The sequence below is a fragment of the Hyla sarda genome, chromosome 2, assembly GCF_029499605.1.
Source record: "Hyla sarda isolate aHylSar1 chromosome 2, aHylSar1.hap1, whole genome shotgun sequence".
Taxonomy (NCBI): domain Eukaryota; kingdom Metazoa; phylum Chordata; class Amphibia; order Anura; family Hylidae; genus Hyla; species Hyla sarda.
In genome coordinates, this window is record NC_079190.1 from 394,513,505 (window position 1) to 394,534,443 (window position 20,939).

Genomic DNA, 20,939 nt, shown 5'->3' on the forward strand with positions numbered 1-20,939 from the left:
GTCCTTCTGTGTCCATGCATCATCACCTATGTCATGGACACATTTCCTTGATTGACAGATGTGAGCGCAGGGCTCACAGCTGGAGGAAAAATCCTCCCACTGTCAGCTTGTGTCCCACTACTGTTAGTGAGGACAAGATGGGAGTTGTAGTTTTGCTAATGCTAGGGGAGATATGAGCAGACAGCATACTGAGGGAGGGGGCGGAGACCTGCACAGTGAGGCCACGCCCCCTCTCTTTGAGAGGAATTCAGACTAGTGAGCTAAATTAAAAGTGTTATAAAAAAATAAACAAAGGTGCTAGACACATAACAATTGGATGTACATGGTCAGGATTAGGTACTGAGTGATATATTTAAAAAAAAAAGTTTTTTTTTTTTTTGTTGGATCTGATGGGTACGCTTTAAATTAAACTTATGTTCGAAGTACTGTACAGTCTACCATTAGCATGTTCTAGAGCAGGAGGAGTGGTGATATATAGTTTTGTGGGAAAAGAGACTATATAATTATTTTTTTAAATCTTTGTTTATTTTGGACTTGTGGTTGGTCCTACTCACTGAGTGATAACATTGTATGTAAACCCTGTGTGAGTTTATATACAGAAATAACTGTCAATCACTGAGTAGGACCACCCGCTGGACTCATGCAGGTTTCCTGTACTCATGCAATCAGAAGTGGGACCCCCCATTTGCAGCCCCGCTCTTATGTCGGAGTTCAGTGGAGCAGAAGTCTTAAAATAAAAAATGATATACATTATATTTGGTATTGTGATCATAACAAACTGTATATTAAAAGAAATCTGTCAGCTATATTTGCTGCTGACACAGTTGGATTGCTGTTCTGTATTTTTCAGCTAAGTGTCAATGAGGCGGAGCTGAGCTGCTAAGGTGTCAAAATTTAGCACACTACTTTGCTCACCCTTACCATCCAGCCTCTCCTTCACTAGTGTACAGTGCTTGGCTTACAATCAAGAAGGGTCTGGGAGGTGAGGGCAGACAAGGAGGCGTGTCAGGCTCTGTGGCACTTAAGCAGCTCAACTCCTCCTTGTTGACACTTGGCTAAGAAATATAAAGGCAGTTATGTTTTATTATACAATTTGCTTTTGTACCCTAACAGTTTTTTTTAAATGTTGTCTGAAGCTCCTAGCTGCAAATATAGATGACATGTTTCTTTTCATTTATAGTTTGTAATGGTTGTCACAATACCAAATATTGTATGTCATTTTTTTATTTTGTGACTTATGCTCCACTGACCTCAGACATAACAGTGGGACTGCAAATAGGGGGTCACCACAGATTGCATGGGCATAGTAACATTGAGGCTTAGGAGTCCAGTGGGTTGTCCTACTCATTTTTGTACTTTGTAGTTGCTGGACTACAAAGAAGAAGAAAAAAAATTGTTCTGGTACTTAAAGGAAATCTGTCATGAGTGTCACCTGCTCTACCTTTCAGTACAGACAGGTAGTGCAGGTGACACTGATGACAACTATGCTTACCTGTCCCAGCTCCATGCTCCGGTTCTCCCTTCTTCTTCTTTTGTATCTTTCATTCTCAGACCGACTTGGAGCATGGACAGAGCTTCGCAACATCACCGCTGATGTTTGCTAGCAGTGAGCTCCAGCTAGCAAACAGCAGTGGTGACATCAGGAAGCCCCACCCATTTTTAAAGGGTTTAAGACATTTTATGCCATCTGTCTCTCTATTGCTACAGTGCTGGGCATGCTGTAGATGTAGTGCACATCATTTGTTCTACATGATGGGAGGAATAAAAAAAAAATCATTGGTTGTGGAATGCCTTTTTTGTTAGCTGGTTGTCTTGTGTTAAAGGGGTATGCCACTGGCCGGTGTTCCGGCTGCAGTCGGGAACATTAAAGGGGTTCTCCGGTGCTTAAACATCTTATCCCCTATCCAAAGGATAGGGGATAAGATGCCTGATCGCGGAAGTCCCGCCGCTGGGGACCCCCGGGATCATGCACGCGGCACCCCGTTTGTAATCAGTCCCCGGAGCGAACACGCAGCGCTCCGAGCGCTGTGCGCGCGCGCTTTGTCAGTCGGCCACGCCCCCTCGTTATGTCAGACCATGCACTCAATGCAAGTCTATGGGAGGTGGCGTGGCTCCCATAAACATGCATTGAGGGGGCGTGACCTGACATCCCGAGGGGGCGTGGGCGACTTCCAAAGCACGCGCACAGCGTTTGGAACTAAATGTTCCGAACGCAGCCGGAACACTGGCCAGTGGAGTACCCCTTTAAATTTGGCACACTGCAATTGTTAACTTTGGCACAAATCAAACAACAGGCAATTATTTCTCTACAAAAGTACAGGGTGGGCCATTTATATGGATACACCTTAATAAAATGGGAATGGTTGGCGATATTAACTTCCTGTTTGTGGCACATTAGTATATGTGAGGGGGGGAAACTTTTCAAAATGGGTGGTGACCATGGCGGCCATTTTGAATCCAGCTTTTGTTTTTTCAATAGGAAGAGGGTCATGTGACACATCAAACTTATTGTGTGCCCATTGTGTTGGATTGTCAATGCAACCCTCTTCTCCCACTCTTCACACACTGATAGCAACACCGCAGGAGAAATGCTAGCACAGGCTTCCAGTATCTGTAGTTTCAGGTGCTGCACATCTCGTATCTTCACAGCATAAACAATTGCCTTCAGATGACCCCAAAGATAAAAGTCTAAGGGGGTCAGATCGGGAGAACTTGGGGGCCATTCAACTGGCCCACGATGACCAATCCACTTTCCAGGAAACTGTTCATCTAGGAATGCTCGGACCTGACACCCATAATGTGGTGGTGCACCATCTTGCTGGAAAAACTCAGGGAACGTGCCAGCTTCAGTGCATAAAGAGGGGAACACATCATCATGTAGCAATTTTGCATATCCAGTGGCCTTGAGGTTTCTATTGATGAAGAATGGCCCCACTATCTTTGTACCCCATATACCACACCATACCATCAACTTTTGTGTTCCAACAGTCTTGGAGGGATCTATCCAATGTGGGTTAGTGTCAGACCAATAGTGGTGATTTTGTTTGTTAACTTCACCATTCACATAAAAGTTTGCCCCATCTTGAACAAAATCTTCTGCGTAAACTGAGGGTCCTGTTCCAATTTTTGTTTTGCCCATTCTGCAGCACCTGAAACTATGGATACTGGAAGCCTGTGCTAGCATTTCTCCTGCGGTGTTGATATCAGTGTGTGAAGAGTGGGAGAAGAGGGTTGCATTGACAATCCAACACAATGGGCAGCACATTGAACACATTTTATAAGTGGTCAGAAACTTGTAAATAACTCATGAAAGAATAAAGTTACGTTAAAACCAAGCACATCATTGGTTTTCTTGAGAAATTCCCAATAAGTTTGATGTGTCACATGACCCTCTTCCTATTGAAAAAACAAAAGTTGGATTCAAAATGGCCGACTTCAAAATGGCCGCCATGGTCACCACCCATCTTGAAAAGTTTCCCCCCTCACATATACTAATGTGCCACAAACAGGAAGTTAATATCACCAACCATTCCCATTTTATTAAGGTGTATCCATATAAATGGCCCACCCTGTACTTTCCGGTGGGTTGGAATTGTGCCTTTTTTGAGGGCTGTTTTTGGCACAATCATGTGACTATTCAAAAAGGCACAAAGTGTTTCAAAATTGCTCCAAAAATCTGCAAAAAAATCCCCTCCAACCTAATTATAAATTTGCCCACATCGTAGAAATGGTCTGTCTCCTTGGTGGTCCGATTGAATTACCCTAATAAAGAGAAGCAGGGCCTTTTTTATATTGGATGAGCTCTGTGGAGCCATTTCTCACTGCTAGTTGCTGGTAAAGACTTATACTTATAAGCGCTTTTTACTTTAAAGGGATAAAAACAAGAACATTCAGCAGTTTTACTTTAGATATGAAAAGCGGTTAAGAAGAAATGTCTATTATTGCAAAAATCAAGTGACAATTAGTCATGGACCGCTGTAGTGATTTCGGTATATGAGAATTCTGGTGTAAAGTTCAGAGACTGTCTTGTTGATGCTTTAATACATCTGAGAAGTGTTGTCCCTGATCATGGCTACATCTTCGTCATTCTCCTTTCACTGGGAGTTCTTTTGTTAGACACGCAATTCCAGTTTCATAAGCATATTATTCTCTTTAGCGTGTGGGCAGATCTACCATGAGAGTAACGAAGCACAAAATTATGTAGAGTCAAGGCCAATGTATTGGCAGTTATCATCTTTCTCCTATTCCATCACTAGGGACTAGTAGCAGAGGCTCAGAACACAGTTGAATCATGTGTACAAAATGTAATCTGTTCTGATGGAAGGACGCTACCCGTGGATCTGACTCTGATTGAGGAACTGGAGAAAGTGTTTAGTGCAGAAATGGCGTATGCAACATTCATTCCATTTTCTTGTCTTATAGGTAAGTACCAGCCCCAGAGTTGGATTATACACTACACTGAGGCACAGAAGGGAGCAGAGAGAGAACCATACCCCCTCTAAGAAAATAGGTCCAAAATATCGGACCAAAAAGACTTAGATACCAGGGCTCATTTGCAAATTGAAAGAGACAATTTTTTGACATTTTAATAGTTTTATAAGAATTGTTAAATAAAACAATAATAATAACAATAATTTTCTGAGAATATATGCCCCTGTAAGACCCATTTCACACTATAAATTTGTCCGTTTTAAAGAACCGTTACAATGTTCCGTTATGAAAACCCTTAAAATCGGCCGTTACAAAATCCCATACGGGCGTTACAAAATCCCATTATAGTCTATGGGATTTTTACATTATCAGTTTTAACCAGTCATAGCCAGTTATTAATAACTGACGTTATTTTGTGACGGGAGAAAGAACAGAAGAAATAGTGCATCCACTCTTTCTCCCGTTAAAACGGATAATGTAAAAATCCCATAGACTATAATGGCATTTTGTAATGGCCGTTTTAAATGGTTTTATTAACGGGTCATTATAACAGATCTTTAAAATGGACATTTCTATAGTGTGAAAGCAGCCTAATCAGAACATTTACCTGCTCATTTTGCCCACAAAAGTTCACACAGAAGATAGATATAACTGGTCTCGTCTTTTCTACAGTCATGGCCGTAAATGTTGGCACCCCTGAAATTTTTCTAGAAAATGAAGTATTTCTCACACAAAAGGAATGCAGTAACAAATGGGCTGGACAAAATTGGCACCCTTAACTTAATATTTGGTTGCACACCCTTTGGAAAAAATTACTGAAATCAGTCGCTTCCTATAACCATCAATAAGCTTCTTACACCTCTCAACCGGAATGTTGGACCACTCTTCCTTTGCAAACTGCTCCAGGTCTCTCTTATTGGAAGGCCTTTTCCCAACAGCAATTTTAAGATCCCTCCACAGGTGTTCAATGAGATTTCGATCTGGACTCATTGCTGGCCACTTCAGAACTCTCCAACGCTTTGTTGCCATTAGAGATGAGCAAAGTCACAGTGATTCGATTCGTCACAAACTTCTCGGCTCGGCAGTTGCTGACTTTAGCCTGCCTAAATTAGTTCATCTTTTATGTGCTCCGGTGAGCTAGAAAAGGTGGATACAGTCCTAGGAGACTCTCTTCTAGGACTGTATCCACCTTTTCCAGCCCACTAGAGCACCTGAACTAATTTATGCAGACTAAAGACAAGTTCGTGACAAATCGAATCACTGTAACTTTGCTCATCTCTAGTTGTCATCCATTTCTGGGTGTTTTTGATGTATGTTTGGGGTCATTGTCCTGCTGGAAGACCCAAGATCTCGGAATAAAAATTCAGCTTTCTGATACTGGGCTGTACAGTGCGAACCAAAATCTGTTGAAAATCCTCAGATTTCATGATGCCTTGCAAACATTAAAGGCACCCAGTTTCAGAGGCAGCAAAACACCCCAAAACATCATTGAACCTCCACCATATTTCACTGTAGGTACTGTGTTCTTTTCTTTGTAGGCCTCATTCCATTTTCGATAAACAGTAGAATGATGTGCTTTACCAAAAAGCTCTATCTTGGTCTCATCTGTCCACAAGACGTTTTCCCAGAAGTATTTTGGCTTACTCAAGTTAATTTTGGCAAAATGTAGTCTTGCTTTTTCATGTCTCTGTTTCAGCAGTGGGGTCCTCCTGGGTCTCCTGCCATAACGTGTCATTTCATTTAAATGTCGACGGATAGTTCGCGCTGCCACTGATTCTTCCTGAGCCTGCAGGACAGCTTGAATATCTTTAGAACTTGTTTGGGGCTGCTTATCCACCATCCGGACTATCCTGCATTGACACCTTTAATCAATTTTTCTCTTCTGTCCAGGTAGATTAGCTACAGTGCCATGGGTTGCAAACTTCTTGATAATGTTGCGCACTGTGGACAAAGGCAAATCTAGATCTCTGGAGATGGACTTGTAACCTTGAGATTGTTGATATTTTTCCACAATTTTGGTTCTCAAGTCCTCAGGCAGTTCTCATCTCCTCTTTTTGTTGTCCATGCTTAGTGTGGCACACACAGACACACAATACAAAGACTACGTGAACTTCTCTCCTTTTTATCTTCTTTCAGGTGTGATTTTTATATTGCCCACACATGTTACTTGCCCCAGTTTAAAGGAGAATCGCATCAATCTTCTTTTTCCACAATTTTGAAAGGGTGCCAATAATTTTGTCCAGCCCATTTTTGGAGTTTGGGTGACATTAAGTCCAATTTGCCTTTTTTTCTCCCTTTTTGGTTTAGTTCCAATACACACAAAGGAAAAAAAAAAGTGTATAGCAAAACGTGTTACTGCAATCCTTTTCTGTGAGAAATACTTCATTTTCTAGAAAAAATTCAGGGGTGCCAACATTTACGACCAAGACTGTATATGCCATTCCTCAGCAGTCTTTTGCTTTTGCATGGTTGCAGAGGTCTGTAGTAACTTTATCCTATTTATTAGAATATATTTTTCATTTTTTGGTCAGATAAATCTAAATTTAAATCTATTAATTTTGAATATTCACTATTAGTACTTTATTCTATGTATTCTAGGGGATGTCATTGCCCAGTTGGTTCCAAATAGTGATTTAATATGGAGACTGACCATGGTTTATCAAGAAGCTGTAATTCCAAAGGAAAGCGACAGCAAAACACAACCATTCGAATATAGTGGAAGAATGAAAGCTCCTATATATAGGTCTGAGGAAGACACACAGTCGGGTACTTTTGGAAGTGTCATGGTGGGCAACCGCATTCAAGTACCTAAAGATACCCAGCAGCCAGCAATAAGGTTATCCTGCCGCAGTCCTGTTGTGGAGAATTTCCAGAGTGATGAGAACTCCTTCAAACAAGACCTTCAGAAAAGTGCCCATGGGCTTTGCGGTAACTGGCTGGCATACTGGCAGTATGAGATTGGCGTCAGCCAACAGGAGCCTCACTTCTTCTTCCACCAGATCAAGCTTCAGAGCTTTGTGGGTCACACTGGTGCTATCAAATGTGTTAAACCTTTAAGTGGAGAAGATTTCTTTCTGAGCGGCAGCAAGGACAAAACTGTCCGCTTATGGCCTTTGTATAACTATGGAGATGGCACCCGAGATATTGAGCCACGGCTGGTCTACACCGAGCATAAGAAGACCGTGTTTTATGTGGGGCAGCTGGAGTCTGTGCAGCAGATAGTCAGCTGTGATGGAGGAGTTTGCATATGGGACCAATATACAGGTATAAAATAATACTTACTATGGTTGTGGCAATGTTCAAACATTTACAGCCTTTTGAAAGATTTGGCAGAAATAAAAAGCCTGTTCTGGTTCATATGGTTTCATATAATGAATATGGCTAATATCATCTGCCATTTCAGTTCTTTTTTGAATTTTTGCTTGATGTCAGTGAATAGAAAACTCAGAACTATAAAACATAAATGTTTGTATATGTATTTTATACAGTGATTAAAAGGAATTGTCTTATTGGGGCACATGGATGTAATAAAGGGGTCCTACAATCAGGACCTGCCTCTGTTCCCTAAAGTGGGGAGCCACTGCAAAGATTAGTGATAACTTATTGTAACCATTTATTACAAAGGCAGCCATGCATTGCAATAGGCACCATGTAATAATACATTTCTCCTGCAGTGCATGCCACAGTAAGAAATATGCTGCCACCTGGAGCTGTCAGATTCCTAGGGCCTCACTCACCTACCCTGTATGAGCCCAACATTTAAAAGGCTTTAAAGGGGTTATCCACCATAAGGGGATTTTAGTACGTACCTGCCAGAAATATTGGACATACTTAGGAAGGATCTGCGCTTGTCTTGGGGCTAAATGGCTATGTTGTGAGATTACCATAACACTGTGGCTAGCTTTTTGTGAACTGGAATTTCCTTTTTGAGTTTTCTTCTTTGCCTACAAATCCCATAATTCCATTTTCCTCCCTCCCACACATCAGCCACCCCACCCATTGAAACATAAATGAGCTGCATCCATTCAAAAGACCTGTGGTTTTCAGTCAGGGTGCCTACAGCTGTTGCATTAGTTGCAGAATGATCTCTCTCCCACCAAGCGATCCCTCCACCCATTGAAGCAGACAGGCTCCCTGTCATCAGCTGACTAGTGAGTCAGGTCTCGGCCACATTGCAACCTGGGAAAAATCTGAGACCACAGTAAAAATAAATATTGGGGTGAAAATCACATAAGAATTGGGAGAAAACCGTCACACACAGGAACAGACACTATATTATGAACTACACTAACTTTACAGCCCCTGTAGCATAATGAAATAAAAAAAATCCTAGAATACCCCTTTAATTTTCACACAAGGTATACGACTCCTTTACGCAGCTGAGGTGCAGGGAATAGGACCCCTGTCTGTCTAATATTGATGGCCCAAGGAGAGGCAATTATTTTTCTTTTTTAAGACTGGATAACCCTTTGAAAGGGGTACTCCGGTGGAAAGCAATTTTTTTTTTTTTATCAACTGGTGCCAGAAAGTTAAACAGATTTGTAAATTACTTCTATTTAAAATATTATTCCTTCCAGCACTTATTAGCTGCTTTATACTCCACAGGAAGTTCTTTTCTTTTTGAATGTCTTTTCAGTCTGACCACAGTGCTCTCTGCTGACACCTCTGTACATGTCAGGAACTGTCCACAGTAGGAGCAAATCCCCAGAGCAAACCTCTCCTGCTCTGGACAGTTCCTGACATGGACAGAGGTGTCAGCAGAGAGCACTGCTGTCAGACAGAAAAGAAATTCAAAAAGAAAAGAACCTCTGTAGTATACAGCAGCTGATAAGTACTGAAAGTATTGAGTTTTAAATAGAAGTAATTTACAAATCTGTTTAATTTCCTGGCACCAGTTGATTTGAAAAAGATGGAATTATTACTTACCGATATTTTTTTTCATGAATCCATCATGACAGCACCACCATGATATTCCCCTGTAGCTCTAATAGGAACAGGAAACACAGAGAGATTAAATAGGCCCCTCCCCATCCAACCCTCAGTGGTTTTAAATCAACTAGAGCATAAACAATACGTCTCTAATACTTATCCACATAGAAGGGTGGGAATTAAAGGGTGCTGTCATGATGGACTCATGAAAAACGAATTATCGGTAAGTAATAATTCCATCTTTTCACATTGCCATCATGACAGCACCACCATGAGACATACCAGATAAACAGGTGGCTTTAGGGAGGGACGACAGCTTGCAACACCTTCCGGCCAAAAGACAGATCTTGGGAAGATGTCACATTCTACCTATAATGGTTGAAGAAGGTATGCAGAGATGACCATGTTGCCGCTCTGAAAATCTGTTCGATGGAGGCTGAGGCTTTTTCGGCCCAGGAGACGGCTAGTTCCCTAGTTGAGTGAGCACCAAGATTTATATGCCTCCTGGATAGTAGTCTTCAGCCACCTAGAAATTTTATTTTTCGAAGCTTTCTTGCTCTTATTGGTTCCATGGAATTGAACAAAAAGGTTAGAATCCTTTCTCCAGGATTTAGTAGTTTTCAAATAATGAATAACACATCTTCTCACATCAAGGATGTTTAAGACTTCCTCCTTCTTATTTTTTGGGTTATTACAGAATGAGGGCAATGTAATATCCTGAGACCTGTGAAAATTAGTGACTACTTTTGATAGAAAAGCAGGATTTAACTTGAAGATAATCCTATCATCCAGGATGATACAATATGGTTGTTCAATGAATAGAGCTTGGATTTCTCCTACCCTCCTTGCTGAGGTGATGGCAACTAACAACAGTTTTGCAGGTCAATAGTTTTGCAGAGGTCTCAGACAGAGGCTCAAAGGGATGTTTGGTTAAGGCAGAAAGGACTAGGTTTAAATCCCATGGGTTAGACAGATTATATATTTTAGTTTTTAATCTAGAAATGGCAGAAAAAAGTCTTTTTATCCTTTAATGTTCAGCTAGAGAGGTATCAAAGTAGCACCCTAAAACTGCCGTTTGAACTTTTAAAGTACTGATAGACCTTTTTTGAAACCTTTTTGAATAAAGTCCAGTATCTGGGGAATGTCTGGATTCAGAATGTCCGATGGGGAAGGACCACACCATGAAATACATTTTTTCCATTATCTTAGGTATATAGAAGAGGTAGCACCTTTTTTACTTTTTATTAAAGTTCTAACCACCTTACTAGAAAGACATTTCTTTAGTAGGAGCTGCCTTTCCAGAGCCAGGCTGTTAGTTGTAGATTCTCCAGATCTTGGTAACATAGAAGTCCCTGCATCAGAAGATTCTTCATCTGAGGAAGCTGTATCAGATCTGTTATAGAGGGGAGTTTTCGGAGAGTGAACCAACCTCTCCTGGGCCACCAAGGGGCTATGAAGATAACCCGAAGTTTCTGAGCTTGGAACTTTTGAAGCGCCTTCATTATAAGAGGCAAAGGAGGGAATGTGTTAGCAAGAGGAAAGTCCCAGACCTGTTGAAGAGCATCTACTGCAAGGGGATTCTCTCTCGGATTGAGAGAAAAAAAGTTCTGGACTTAGTGATTTCTGTTGTTGGCATAGAGATCTATTACTGGGTTCCCCCAAACTCTTACTAAAGACTGAAAGACTTGAGAATTTAGTTCCCATTCCCCAGGATCCACTTGGTTCCGACTTAGGAAGTCTGTTTCCTGATTTTCTACACCCTTCAGATTAATAGCTGAAAGGGAAAGAACCTTTTTCTCTGCCCAGTTGAAAATCTTTTAGGAGAGATTCCTTAGAGGAAAGTGTCTTGTCCCTCCTTGGTGGTTGAGAAAAGCCACTGTGCTTACATTGTCCGAATATACCTTCACATGATGTTTTTTTTTTTTTAAAGATGTTCTGAAGCGCTTAATGCCATTAAAACTACTTTCAATTCCCGAAAGTTGGAGGAATGACATCAGGTTCTCTGGGACTATGAGCCTTAAAGATGAAGGTGTTTGACGTGAGCACCCCAACCCCAAAGACTTGCATCTGTCGTCACTTTGACAGCAGGAGAGTGGAGCTAATAAATTCCCATAGATTGATTCTTTCTCTTCAGCCACCAAGCTAAGGAGGCTTTTACCTGATGAGGAATTTGTAGCCTCTTATCTAAGGACAGTTGGGATCTGTGCCACATTTTAAGAATTAGGGATTGCAGAGGTCTCGAATGGCTTTGGGCCCACGGTACTGCTGGTATGTAGGATGTCATTGATCCTAAAACTGACATGACTGTTCTTATAGGACAAGAGTTTCTCTGAATCAGAAAATTTTTTGCTGAAGGGAGAGAATTTTGTCTTCTGGAAGAAAGGTGTTCTGTTTTTCAGAGTCTAAGATCATGCCTAGAAATGTATCTCTCTTTTTCTGGAATTAAATCTGACTTTTGCCAGTTTATGATCCAGCCGAGGTTTTGAAGACAAGACAGAGTCAGAAGGAGGTGCTGATGAAGAGTCTCCTTTGACTGGGCAATAATTAGTAGGTCGTCCAGCTAAGGAATTATTAAAATTCCTTTTAGTCTTAGATGAGAAATCACCTTTACCATCACCTTCGTAAATATCCTCGGGGCGAAGGATATTCCGAAAAGGAAGGGCCTGAGATTGGAAATGGAGGGTAGAGTGATTGTGTTGAATTGCAAACCTGAGGTATTTTTGGTGAGAAGGATGAATTGGTAGGTGGAAGTAGGCACACTCGATGGTACACATCCAGGAGTCCCTTTTGAATCAGAGGTATAGCTGTCTTCAGGGTCTCCATCTTGAACCTTTTGAAAGAAATAAACTTTTTTAGATTTCTTAGATTTATAATAGTTCTGAATGTGCCGTTTGGCTTGGGCACCAAAAATAGATGGGAATAATGACCCAGACCCTGTTCTAAGATGGGGACCGGAATAACAGCTCCTAGAGACAAGAGATCCTTTATCCCTTTTAAAAAAAACGTTCGTTTAAGATGTCTGATCCGGGATCTGTAGAACAAAATTTTGGAGGAGGAAGGCTGAAACTCTATTCTGTATCCCTAAGATATGGAATTTACAATGAAGGGATTTTTTGTTATCAGGGACCACTGTTGACAGCCTTCCTCCCACAAGATTGTCATTACTTTTTGTTATCGGAATTGGGATTGAGGATAAAGTCTTTGCTTTTCCCACCTTTGGGATAGCTTTATATTCTTTGTTCTTATTAAAGGGACAAAAAATTTTATTTTGTTTTAAGGTTTTTTTCTGGAAAGGAAAATCTTTTCGGTTGCCTGTTCTAGAATTGTTTCAAGAACCGAACCAAACACAAGATTACCCTGAAACGGAATGGCACAAAGCTTAACCTTAGAGGTAGCATCACCTTGCCAATTCTTAACCCATAGGGCCCTTCTAGCAGAATTAGATAAGGCGGTAGCTTTTGCCGCAAATCTAATAGATTCTGTTGTTGCATCCACCAAATAGGCTGTAGCAAGCTTTAACATTGAGATGGAAGATAAAAAAATATTTTCTCTAGAAGTTTTATTGATCAGATGGCTCTCTAATTACTCTAACCAAATGAAAAGAGACCTGGCTACTGTAGTAGCAGTGATATTAGGGTTAATTAAAGCGAAGAGGCTTCCCAGGATTTTTTTTAGTACACCATCCATTTCGCAGTCAAGGGTGTCTTTAAGATGAGCCGCATCTTCAAATGGAAGCGCAGTACTTTTAACCACCTTAGATAGCTCTACATCCATTTTTTGAGGTTCACTCCACAAATTAACCTCATTATCGTCAAAAGGGAAAGGGTTTTGAAACTCTTTACGTATTTGCAAGCGCCTCTCCGGAATCTGCCACTTGTCTGTGATAAGAGATTTTATACTATGAACTGGAAAAACTTTAGTTTTTTGAGATTTTAGTCCAGCAAACATTCTGTCTTGAACAGACATAGGTTCTGGAGTATCAACAATATTCATGGCATTTCTTACGGCTTTAAGTAATATATCTGTATCTTCAGAAGAAAAATATATTTTATCATCCTTCTTAGAAGAAGTATTATGAATGTCATCCTCTTCTTGAGAAAAGGTAACACCAGAGTTTAAATCTTCATTAGAATCCGAGTCTAAAGCCAAAGTAGTAGCCATTTTTTGCTTTTTTAATGGAGAAGGCTCAGCCACAGGCATATCAATGGTAGCGGAAGCAGAAGTACAAGGCAAAGCAGTAGCTATTGCAGATTGTACTTGCTCATTAATAAGTGAACGAAGCTCATCCATAAAGGATGGGGATTCTTGAGAATTTTTTTTGTCAGTGCAGGCTTTGCAAAGAGGTTTAGGATGGTTATCCATTAATAATATAGCACAGATTCCACATTTTTCAGGTCCTCCTTGTCTTCCTAAGAGGGGAAAGGGATACCCATGAGAATCAAACTATATACTACTTGAAGAAAGTAGGATATAGGGGGAAAAAAGCAGCATAGAGCAAAGCAATATGGTGCTAACCCCAAGAAACCACAGCCAAGAAACCCCATGTGATTCTTTCTGTGCTGCTTTTTTCTTATGTAAGTGAACCCCCTAAGGGCCAGCTACTCACGATTCCAGCCGATGCCGAGCGCTCCAGATGAGCAGAGCGGGGGACAACAGACACATGACTCCAGAGGGATGAATGAAGGAACAGAGGAGCAATTTATACTCCCCTGTTCAAATTAGGCGCCCCTCCACATTTTTCTGGCGTTCCGGTGGTTGCCGCCATCTTGGAGGAGGGACTTCCAGGGCACGCACGTGACCGACGTCACACACGTGCGCCGCAGCATCAGGCGCACGTGTCCCTACAGCATGGAGCCCGGAATGGAGCCTGCTCCACAGGAGGTTTCAGTCCTTCCTGAGCTCACCATGGAGCTCCTGACCGGCCAAACAAACCCCTGCCGCATAAACCCACAGCAGGCGCCACAGCAGGAGGAAGGGACCAGGAGGCAGCAGCCCGAAGGAAGCACGACCCGATGCAGCACAGGGGGAGGGAGATGCCGGCATGACCGAGGCCCCCGCTGCCTGGCAGCCCCGTCCGGAGCAGAAAACCAGCCCACCAGAGGTAAGAACCTCACCTCTCCGTGTATGCTCCTAGGAACAGAAAATACTGAGGGGTGGATGGGGAGGGGCCTATTTAACCTCTCTGTGTTTCCTATTCCTATTAGAGCTACAGGGGACAAGCTCATGGTGGTGCTGTCATGATGGCGATGTGACATTTTTTTTTTCCACCGGAGTACCCCTTTAAGTTAGTTGAAATATATTAATATTTAAGTACAATGAAGATACCCCCTCTGCCTTTACCATACTATATTAAAGGTAATCTGTCAGTTGTATTTGCTGCTAAGAGCTGCAGACACTGTTGGATATAAAAACAAACTGTACCTTTCCTGGATCTGATGGTTGTTGCCAAACATTTAAAATATTCTTTTAATTTCTCTGCCATGTGTCAAAGAGGCAAAGCTGAGCTGCTCAAGTGCTATAGACTGCTGTGCGTCCTTAGTCGACCCCATCTTGAGTGAGGTACAGGGTTCAGCTTCCAATCAAGATGGGCTTAGGAGGAGGGGGGAAACAAGGAGGCATGTCAGGCTGTGGCACTTGAGCAGCTTGGCTCCGCCTCCTTGTCCTCTTGGCTGAGAAATAAAAGGCGAGTTTAGAAGTTTGGCAACCACCATCAGCTCCAGGAAAGGTACATTTTGCTTTTATAACCTAACAGCTATCCAATGGGGCCTGAAGCTCTTATCAGCGAGTACAGCTGACAGATTCCCTTTAATGAATGTCTTTCACACATGAATGAAGCAAAGTGAATAATAGGTGTACAGTAAAGAATTGCTTTGTGTGCAGTTTACTAATATCGTGAACCAGGAGAATCTTGCACATTAAAAGGAATTTGACTCCCGGTTCACCCGCACTAATTAACATATTAGCAATAGACCCTAATACAGCGCGTAACTCCGCAACTGGACCACGGATCGGGTGAGTAATACATAATTTTCATTTTAATCCGGTTCACCCGCACTGTAACACTGTGTGTATTGTTTATTGTATTGTATATTTTATTGCTTCAATTTCACATAGCAAAGCCTAAGTTTCTAAAGATTTACTGTTATTTCTTTGTGTTTTACTTCTGAAAGTCTCTGTAGTTCTTAGTTACAGATTGTTAAAACCATCAGCTCATTAACCTCGTAACTACAATGGTTAAAGTTATCCAGAACAGTTATATAAAATCAGAATACCTGCCATCTAGTGGAATTTTAAGGTGGTGGCTCTTGTAAAAGTGCTATGATTTTCTCCTTGATATTGAGGTTTTCTGGGAATTGGACAGTGTGTGTTTTTTTTTTCTTTATTATATGGATGTTTACTTACTATTTTTGAAAGTATTTAGAAGGTGTCAATTCTGCTTTGAAAATCTGTGACAGCACAATAGACAGGGTTTTAAAAATTTTCCTCCACACTTTTTGGGGTTTGAAAGAGTTTTGGGTTATCGGGACATTTCAGTTTTCAACTAAATTTATATGAACTGTATTAAATCTGACCAAATTTTAGACCCAAATCTATTTTGGGAAATTCACATATTTCTAATTTAAATATATCCATGCCTACATGCCTATACCAATAGGTTCATGCTGGTGATACTGATGAGATTCCCTAAAATGACTTTAACCATATATAGTGTAATAGTATACGTTTGGGAAATGGACCAAACATAGTCACCATGCGTGACTCGAGCTTGGCTCACGAGTGCAACAGACCACATTCTTTTGAATTCTGCGCAGAAATGTTTTATGTTTGTGAGATACATTTTTAATTTATGTTTAGTCTGTTGTCAATTGGCCCACTGAGAACACATTGGGTTCAATGTTTGCTGACATATACTGGTGACTTGTGCAAAAAATATGGTGTAAATAGGCCCTTTAAGAAGGAACTAGTACTTAGCTTGTCTCTTATAATTGCTCATTCAAACATGCAGATACCGTGTGTATAGCAATACTACCACTAGAAAACAATGTTAAGGTTTTAAATTATTTCTACAGGTAAAACCATTCGCACTTATGAGGCCGGAGACACAAAAGTCCCTATAACCGCAGTGGCCACAATGCCGCCTCCTCACTGCAGTGTGACATTTGGAAGCTCTGATTCTGTATTACGTTTCATTGACCCCCGAAAGCCCGGACTCCAGGTACTAATGTATATGGTTTAATCTCCCCTACTTTGTTTGATTACGTTTGTTTGAAACATTGTCTTTTATGGACTTTTATACCTCTCAGCCTTTAAAGGGATTCTCCTGTGCTTAGACATCTTATCCCCTATCCAAAAGATAGGGGATAAGATGCCTGATCGGGTGAGTCCCGATGCTGGGGACCCCCGTGATCTTGCACGCGGCACCCCGTTTGTAATCTGTCCCCGGAGCGTGTTCGCTCCGGGTCTGATTACCGGTGACCACAGGGTCGGCGGCATGTGACGTCACGCCTCCGCCCCTGTGTGACGTCACGCTCCGCCCCTCAATGCAAGCCTATGGAAGGGGGCGTGACAGCTATCATTTTTTTTTTTTTTTTTTGGCGGGGGGGCTTTTCCCCCTTATTGCAACATTAAAGAAGTAGCCTCATGGAACAAAACTCATCCCCTATCTGCATGATTTGGAATAAATTTTAGATTGCAGGGGGTTCCAAGCGTTGGGGCCCCCCGCGATCTTCTGTATGGAGCCCCAGCTTTCCTGTGGAGCAGCACGTCACGACCCCCGCCCAAAGGTGGGGCCACCACGCCCCCTCCATATATCACCATGGGACTATCTTCGGCTCTCCCATAGAGATATATGGAGGGGGGCGGGGCAGAAGAGAGAAGATTGGAAGATGTTAGCAAAATTATGGCTAAAATAGAAGAAAAACAGATGTATAACAACTATATTTGTGATCCCATAGAAATAGCAGCAGCATACAGATCTGGAAGGGGAGGGGCATGTCGGCTGCTAGAAGGGTATCTGGTAGGTGATGATAAGTAGGTGAAAGTCAGCAGACTAAGGACTCCTCTGGCACAAATTAAGCACAGTAACTTTGTTAGTGTCAGACTGATAACATGACCAAGTTTGTATTTAGTTTTATTATAGACATGATTGGAATTTCTGTAAATAATTTGAATGTTGTTATTCAATATTCATATTTGTCCCCCTTAGCATGAATTTAAGCTGGCTAGCCACGTCAATGCAGGGCTTATACGCTACCTAGCAGTCAGCCCCAATGGACGCAGTGTTGTAGCTGGTTATTCTTCTGGATTCATTATTCTGCTGGACACCAGGACCGGTCTAGTACTAAGAGGATGGCCTGCACACGAGGGGGACATCCTGCAGATGAAGGTAAAAAGGTGTTCAGCCTGTTTAAAGGCTCCTTGTCCTGATATTTAACACTGCATTATGCTAGTCATATGTCTTTATTAGTGAAAAGCAAATCCACAGTAAATGGGTCCAAATCAAACAAAACATAGGGAGATAAGTGCCTTGATTTCTGGGAAAAGTCAGGTGTGGTACTCTGAGGTATCCTAGGGTTGTATGCAGCTTAGACTACTGAGAGTCCTTAGAGGGTCATAGCTGACTTTTCCTGGAAATCAAGGCACTTTAAAATCATATCGACAGCTGTCTTGTTCAGTATGAAACCGGTGCCATCTACTGTTGTTGCCTTCATCTCCAGATTTTATTTATCCATGTGTCTCATTAGATCTGATTGGATTCTGGCTTATCAAGAAGGCTTCTGATTCTAAGGTATTCTAGTTTATAACCCCTTAAAGGGGTACTCTGCCCCTAGACATCTTATCCCCTATCCAAAGGATCTCGGCTGCGGCACCCCAGACATCCAGTGCACGGAGCGAACGTTGCTTCGTGCCGGATGACTGGCGATGCGGGACGGAGGCTTATGACCTCGCTGTCATGGACACTTGTGACATCACGGCCACACACCCTCAGTGCAAGTCTATGGGAGGGGGTGTGATGTCCGTTGTTGGAGCGACATTTGGACAAGCTAGAGACAGGTAGGGGACCTCCGCTTATCCTGTAAGCCAATCTGGACACCGTGATTTCACTGCGTTTGTCCCGATGAGTTCTCCTGAGCTAATCAGCACAATAATTTAATAAATTTAGATGCTGCAATCACTTTGATTGCAGCATCTAAAAGGTTATTGTCAGACATTACCCTTATTGGTGATATCTGGCATTAGCCAGGGGTCCCGGCTGCTGATAGCAGCCAGGATTAACCAGCTATGACGGGCACTCGGCTCCTGAGCATACTTCACAGTTTGGGAGTGGGTACAGAGTGTGCATTTATGCCCTGCGTCCTTAAAGAAGTTTCATGATAACATTTTTTTTTTAACTATAATGCCCAGGTTGTCTGCAAATAAAACAAACTAAAAAGGATTCTCCTGTTGCTGCTCCCCCGGTGTCCCGGTATCTCCCCCTGTCTTCTTTCTGGTCTGGCTGTAGTCAGAGTGTCACAGTGCCTGTCTGCGAATCCCCGGCTGCAGCGATGTCCCACCTCAGCCAGTGATAGGCTAAAGTGGCCTATCACTGAGCCTAGGCAACCAATGATCCCCGGATATTTAAAGGAGTTAACCACCTGCAGCCCACAAGCTAACTCAGACCATAGACTGAGATAGCCGGGGACAATACAACTGAGGGTTGTGATGCATATAAGATCATAAATGCCGATGCGATTTTCCCACTGACCATCCCTTAAAAATTAGCATATTGCCAAATACACAGAGCCAGAGGCTCCACCAGAAAGGCATATAATAGAAGTGACATAGGGTACCCTTGGCAAGTGGCAGCATAAAGGATACTAATCCACTTAATAAAGTTAGGGCCCAAGCCAAATTTTGTGGAGCCCCGCCATGAGGAAAGGTCTTGGCAGCATCTAAAAGATGAAATAGCCCACTCAGCCTTATTTATGACTTGAATTTGGGTGACCTACAGGCAGCAAAAATCCTGATTGGTCAGAATGAATGACCCTTAAAATAAAGTCATTATGGTGACTGGCAGGGACTTTGGTAAGAATTTTATCATTAAGATTTACAAGCTAAATTGGCCTAGCTCCAGCACAGAGACCACAGCCTGGAGTTCAGTCCAGAAGCCGACACCAACTCATTGGCACGTCCGGTCACAAGAAGCCTATGACCCTGACATTGCGAGAGCCCCTCTATCTATTTAGTCAGAATCTTCAATCTCCATCCTACGTTCAGTGAAAGATTTTCCTGGTGCAGGAGGATTCCATTCACTATGGTCTGTGAACTGCTCCTTCTCCCACGCAGCAAAGCTCATAGGATAACCCTTTAGGTGCTGTGCCCCCTCTCTTTTATTTTTTTTCTCCAGTTAACTCTTCACAATGCGGTCCCCACTTCCTCCTGTTAACCCTTCCACGTTCCCCTAACCCCATTTTTTCCTCTTATTAATCAATGAACTAAACCAATAATCGACCGGTGAATCTATTTTACAAATAATCGTTCACAGCAGCCCTAGGCAGGTGTCCAGCACAAACGACAGGGCACAAACATATAAATATCAAAACAACACAGGGGAACCCTGAGTAACTGGTGGGAATTGAATCCCACTACACCCAATATAGTGTCATACGTATGGGGAGAACCAGCACAATACCTAAATGGATTAAACAAAAAAGGACCATAAGCCACACCTTGCCAAAACAAGGAAACATAGACCAGAAAAGAGACAGCTCAGGAGAAAGTAAGGGGAGATTAGGGAAAAGACAAAAAAGGATGAGTAAGAGAACCATTCTACTAGGAGAGGGGCCTGGGTTCCTTTTAAACCATCATCACCAAGGGGACCCACATAGACAATGAAGAGCAAAGACCGGTAAGGAGGAGAAAAAACAGGGATAGAAAAAGAGAGAACGAGAGCAAATGACTTCTACAACCCATATAAATGGGTAGATACCTGAGTAGCGTACCTAAGGAGGCACAGATAATTGCAATAACTACTACAACCAACAAAAGTACAGTGGCACAGTAGTTATGGCATACTATGGTAGTCCAGATAATATCGGCAAAGGGAAACACACATAACAATGGAATACCTACTAACATACAATAAACAGAACAATAGGACTAGATAAAAATGATTAATTCGGGTCAGCATCTCACATATACCACCCTGATAACGTAGAGAAAGAGCGGTAGTTGCACTCAGATATAATCCAGACTGGCTGATCTAAAACTGGTTAAAACAGAATCAGTAGTCCTGCAGTAAATTACTTGGTCCAATAGATGGCAGCAAATGATTATAAATGGAGAAACACAATACCTACTAACATCAAATGAATAGGACTACAAGAACAAGTAAAACAGACAATACACACAGGAAAGGAGATTTCCCCTTGGGCCCACACTTTTGATAGAAGAAAAGTACGCCTATATAGAAACCATTTATGGCAATCCCTCCAAAAGTCCATGCAATCTCAGGGCCACTAACGGAGAAAAAGGGCCAGTTAGTGCAAACATAGAATGGCCATAGAAGAAAAGAAATTACAAGCAATAAAATACCACAA

General features: G+C 42.0%; 1 protein-coding gene across 2 annotated transcripts in view; it reads left to right on the forward strand.

Moving 5' to 3' along the window:
* WDR81 (WD repeat domain 81) overlaps positions 1-20,939 on the forward strand; it is a 76,642-nt gene that overhangs the window by 40,303 nt on the left and 15,400 nt on the right. For both annotated transcript variants that reach the window (XM_056558696.1, XM_056558695.1), the window contains 4 exons: positions 4,257-4,422; positions 7,030-7,695; positions 16,431-16,576; positions 17,567-17,746. In XM_056558696.1, coding sequence (XP_056414671.1) covers positions 4,257-4,422; positions 7,030-7,695; positions 16,431-16,576; positions 17,567-17,746 — 1,158 coding nt within the window. The remainder of the gene's footprint in view (positions 1-4,256; positions 4,423-7,029; positions 7,696-16,430; positions 16,577-17,566; positions 17,747-20,939) is intronic.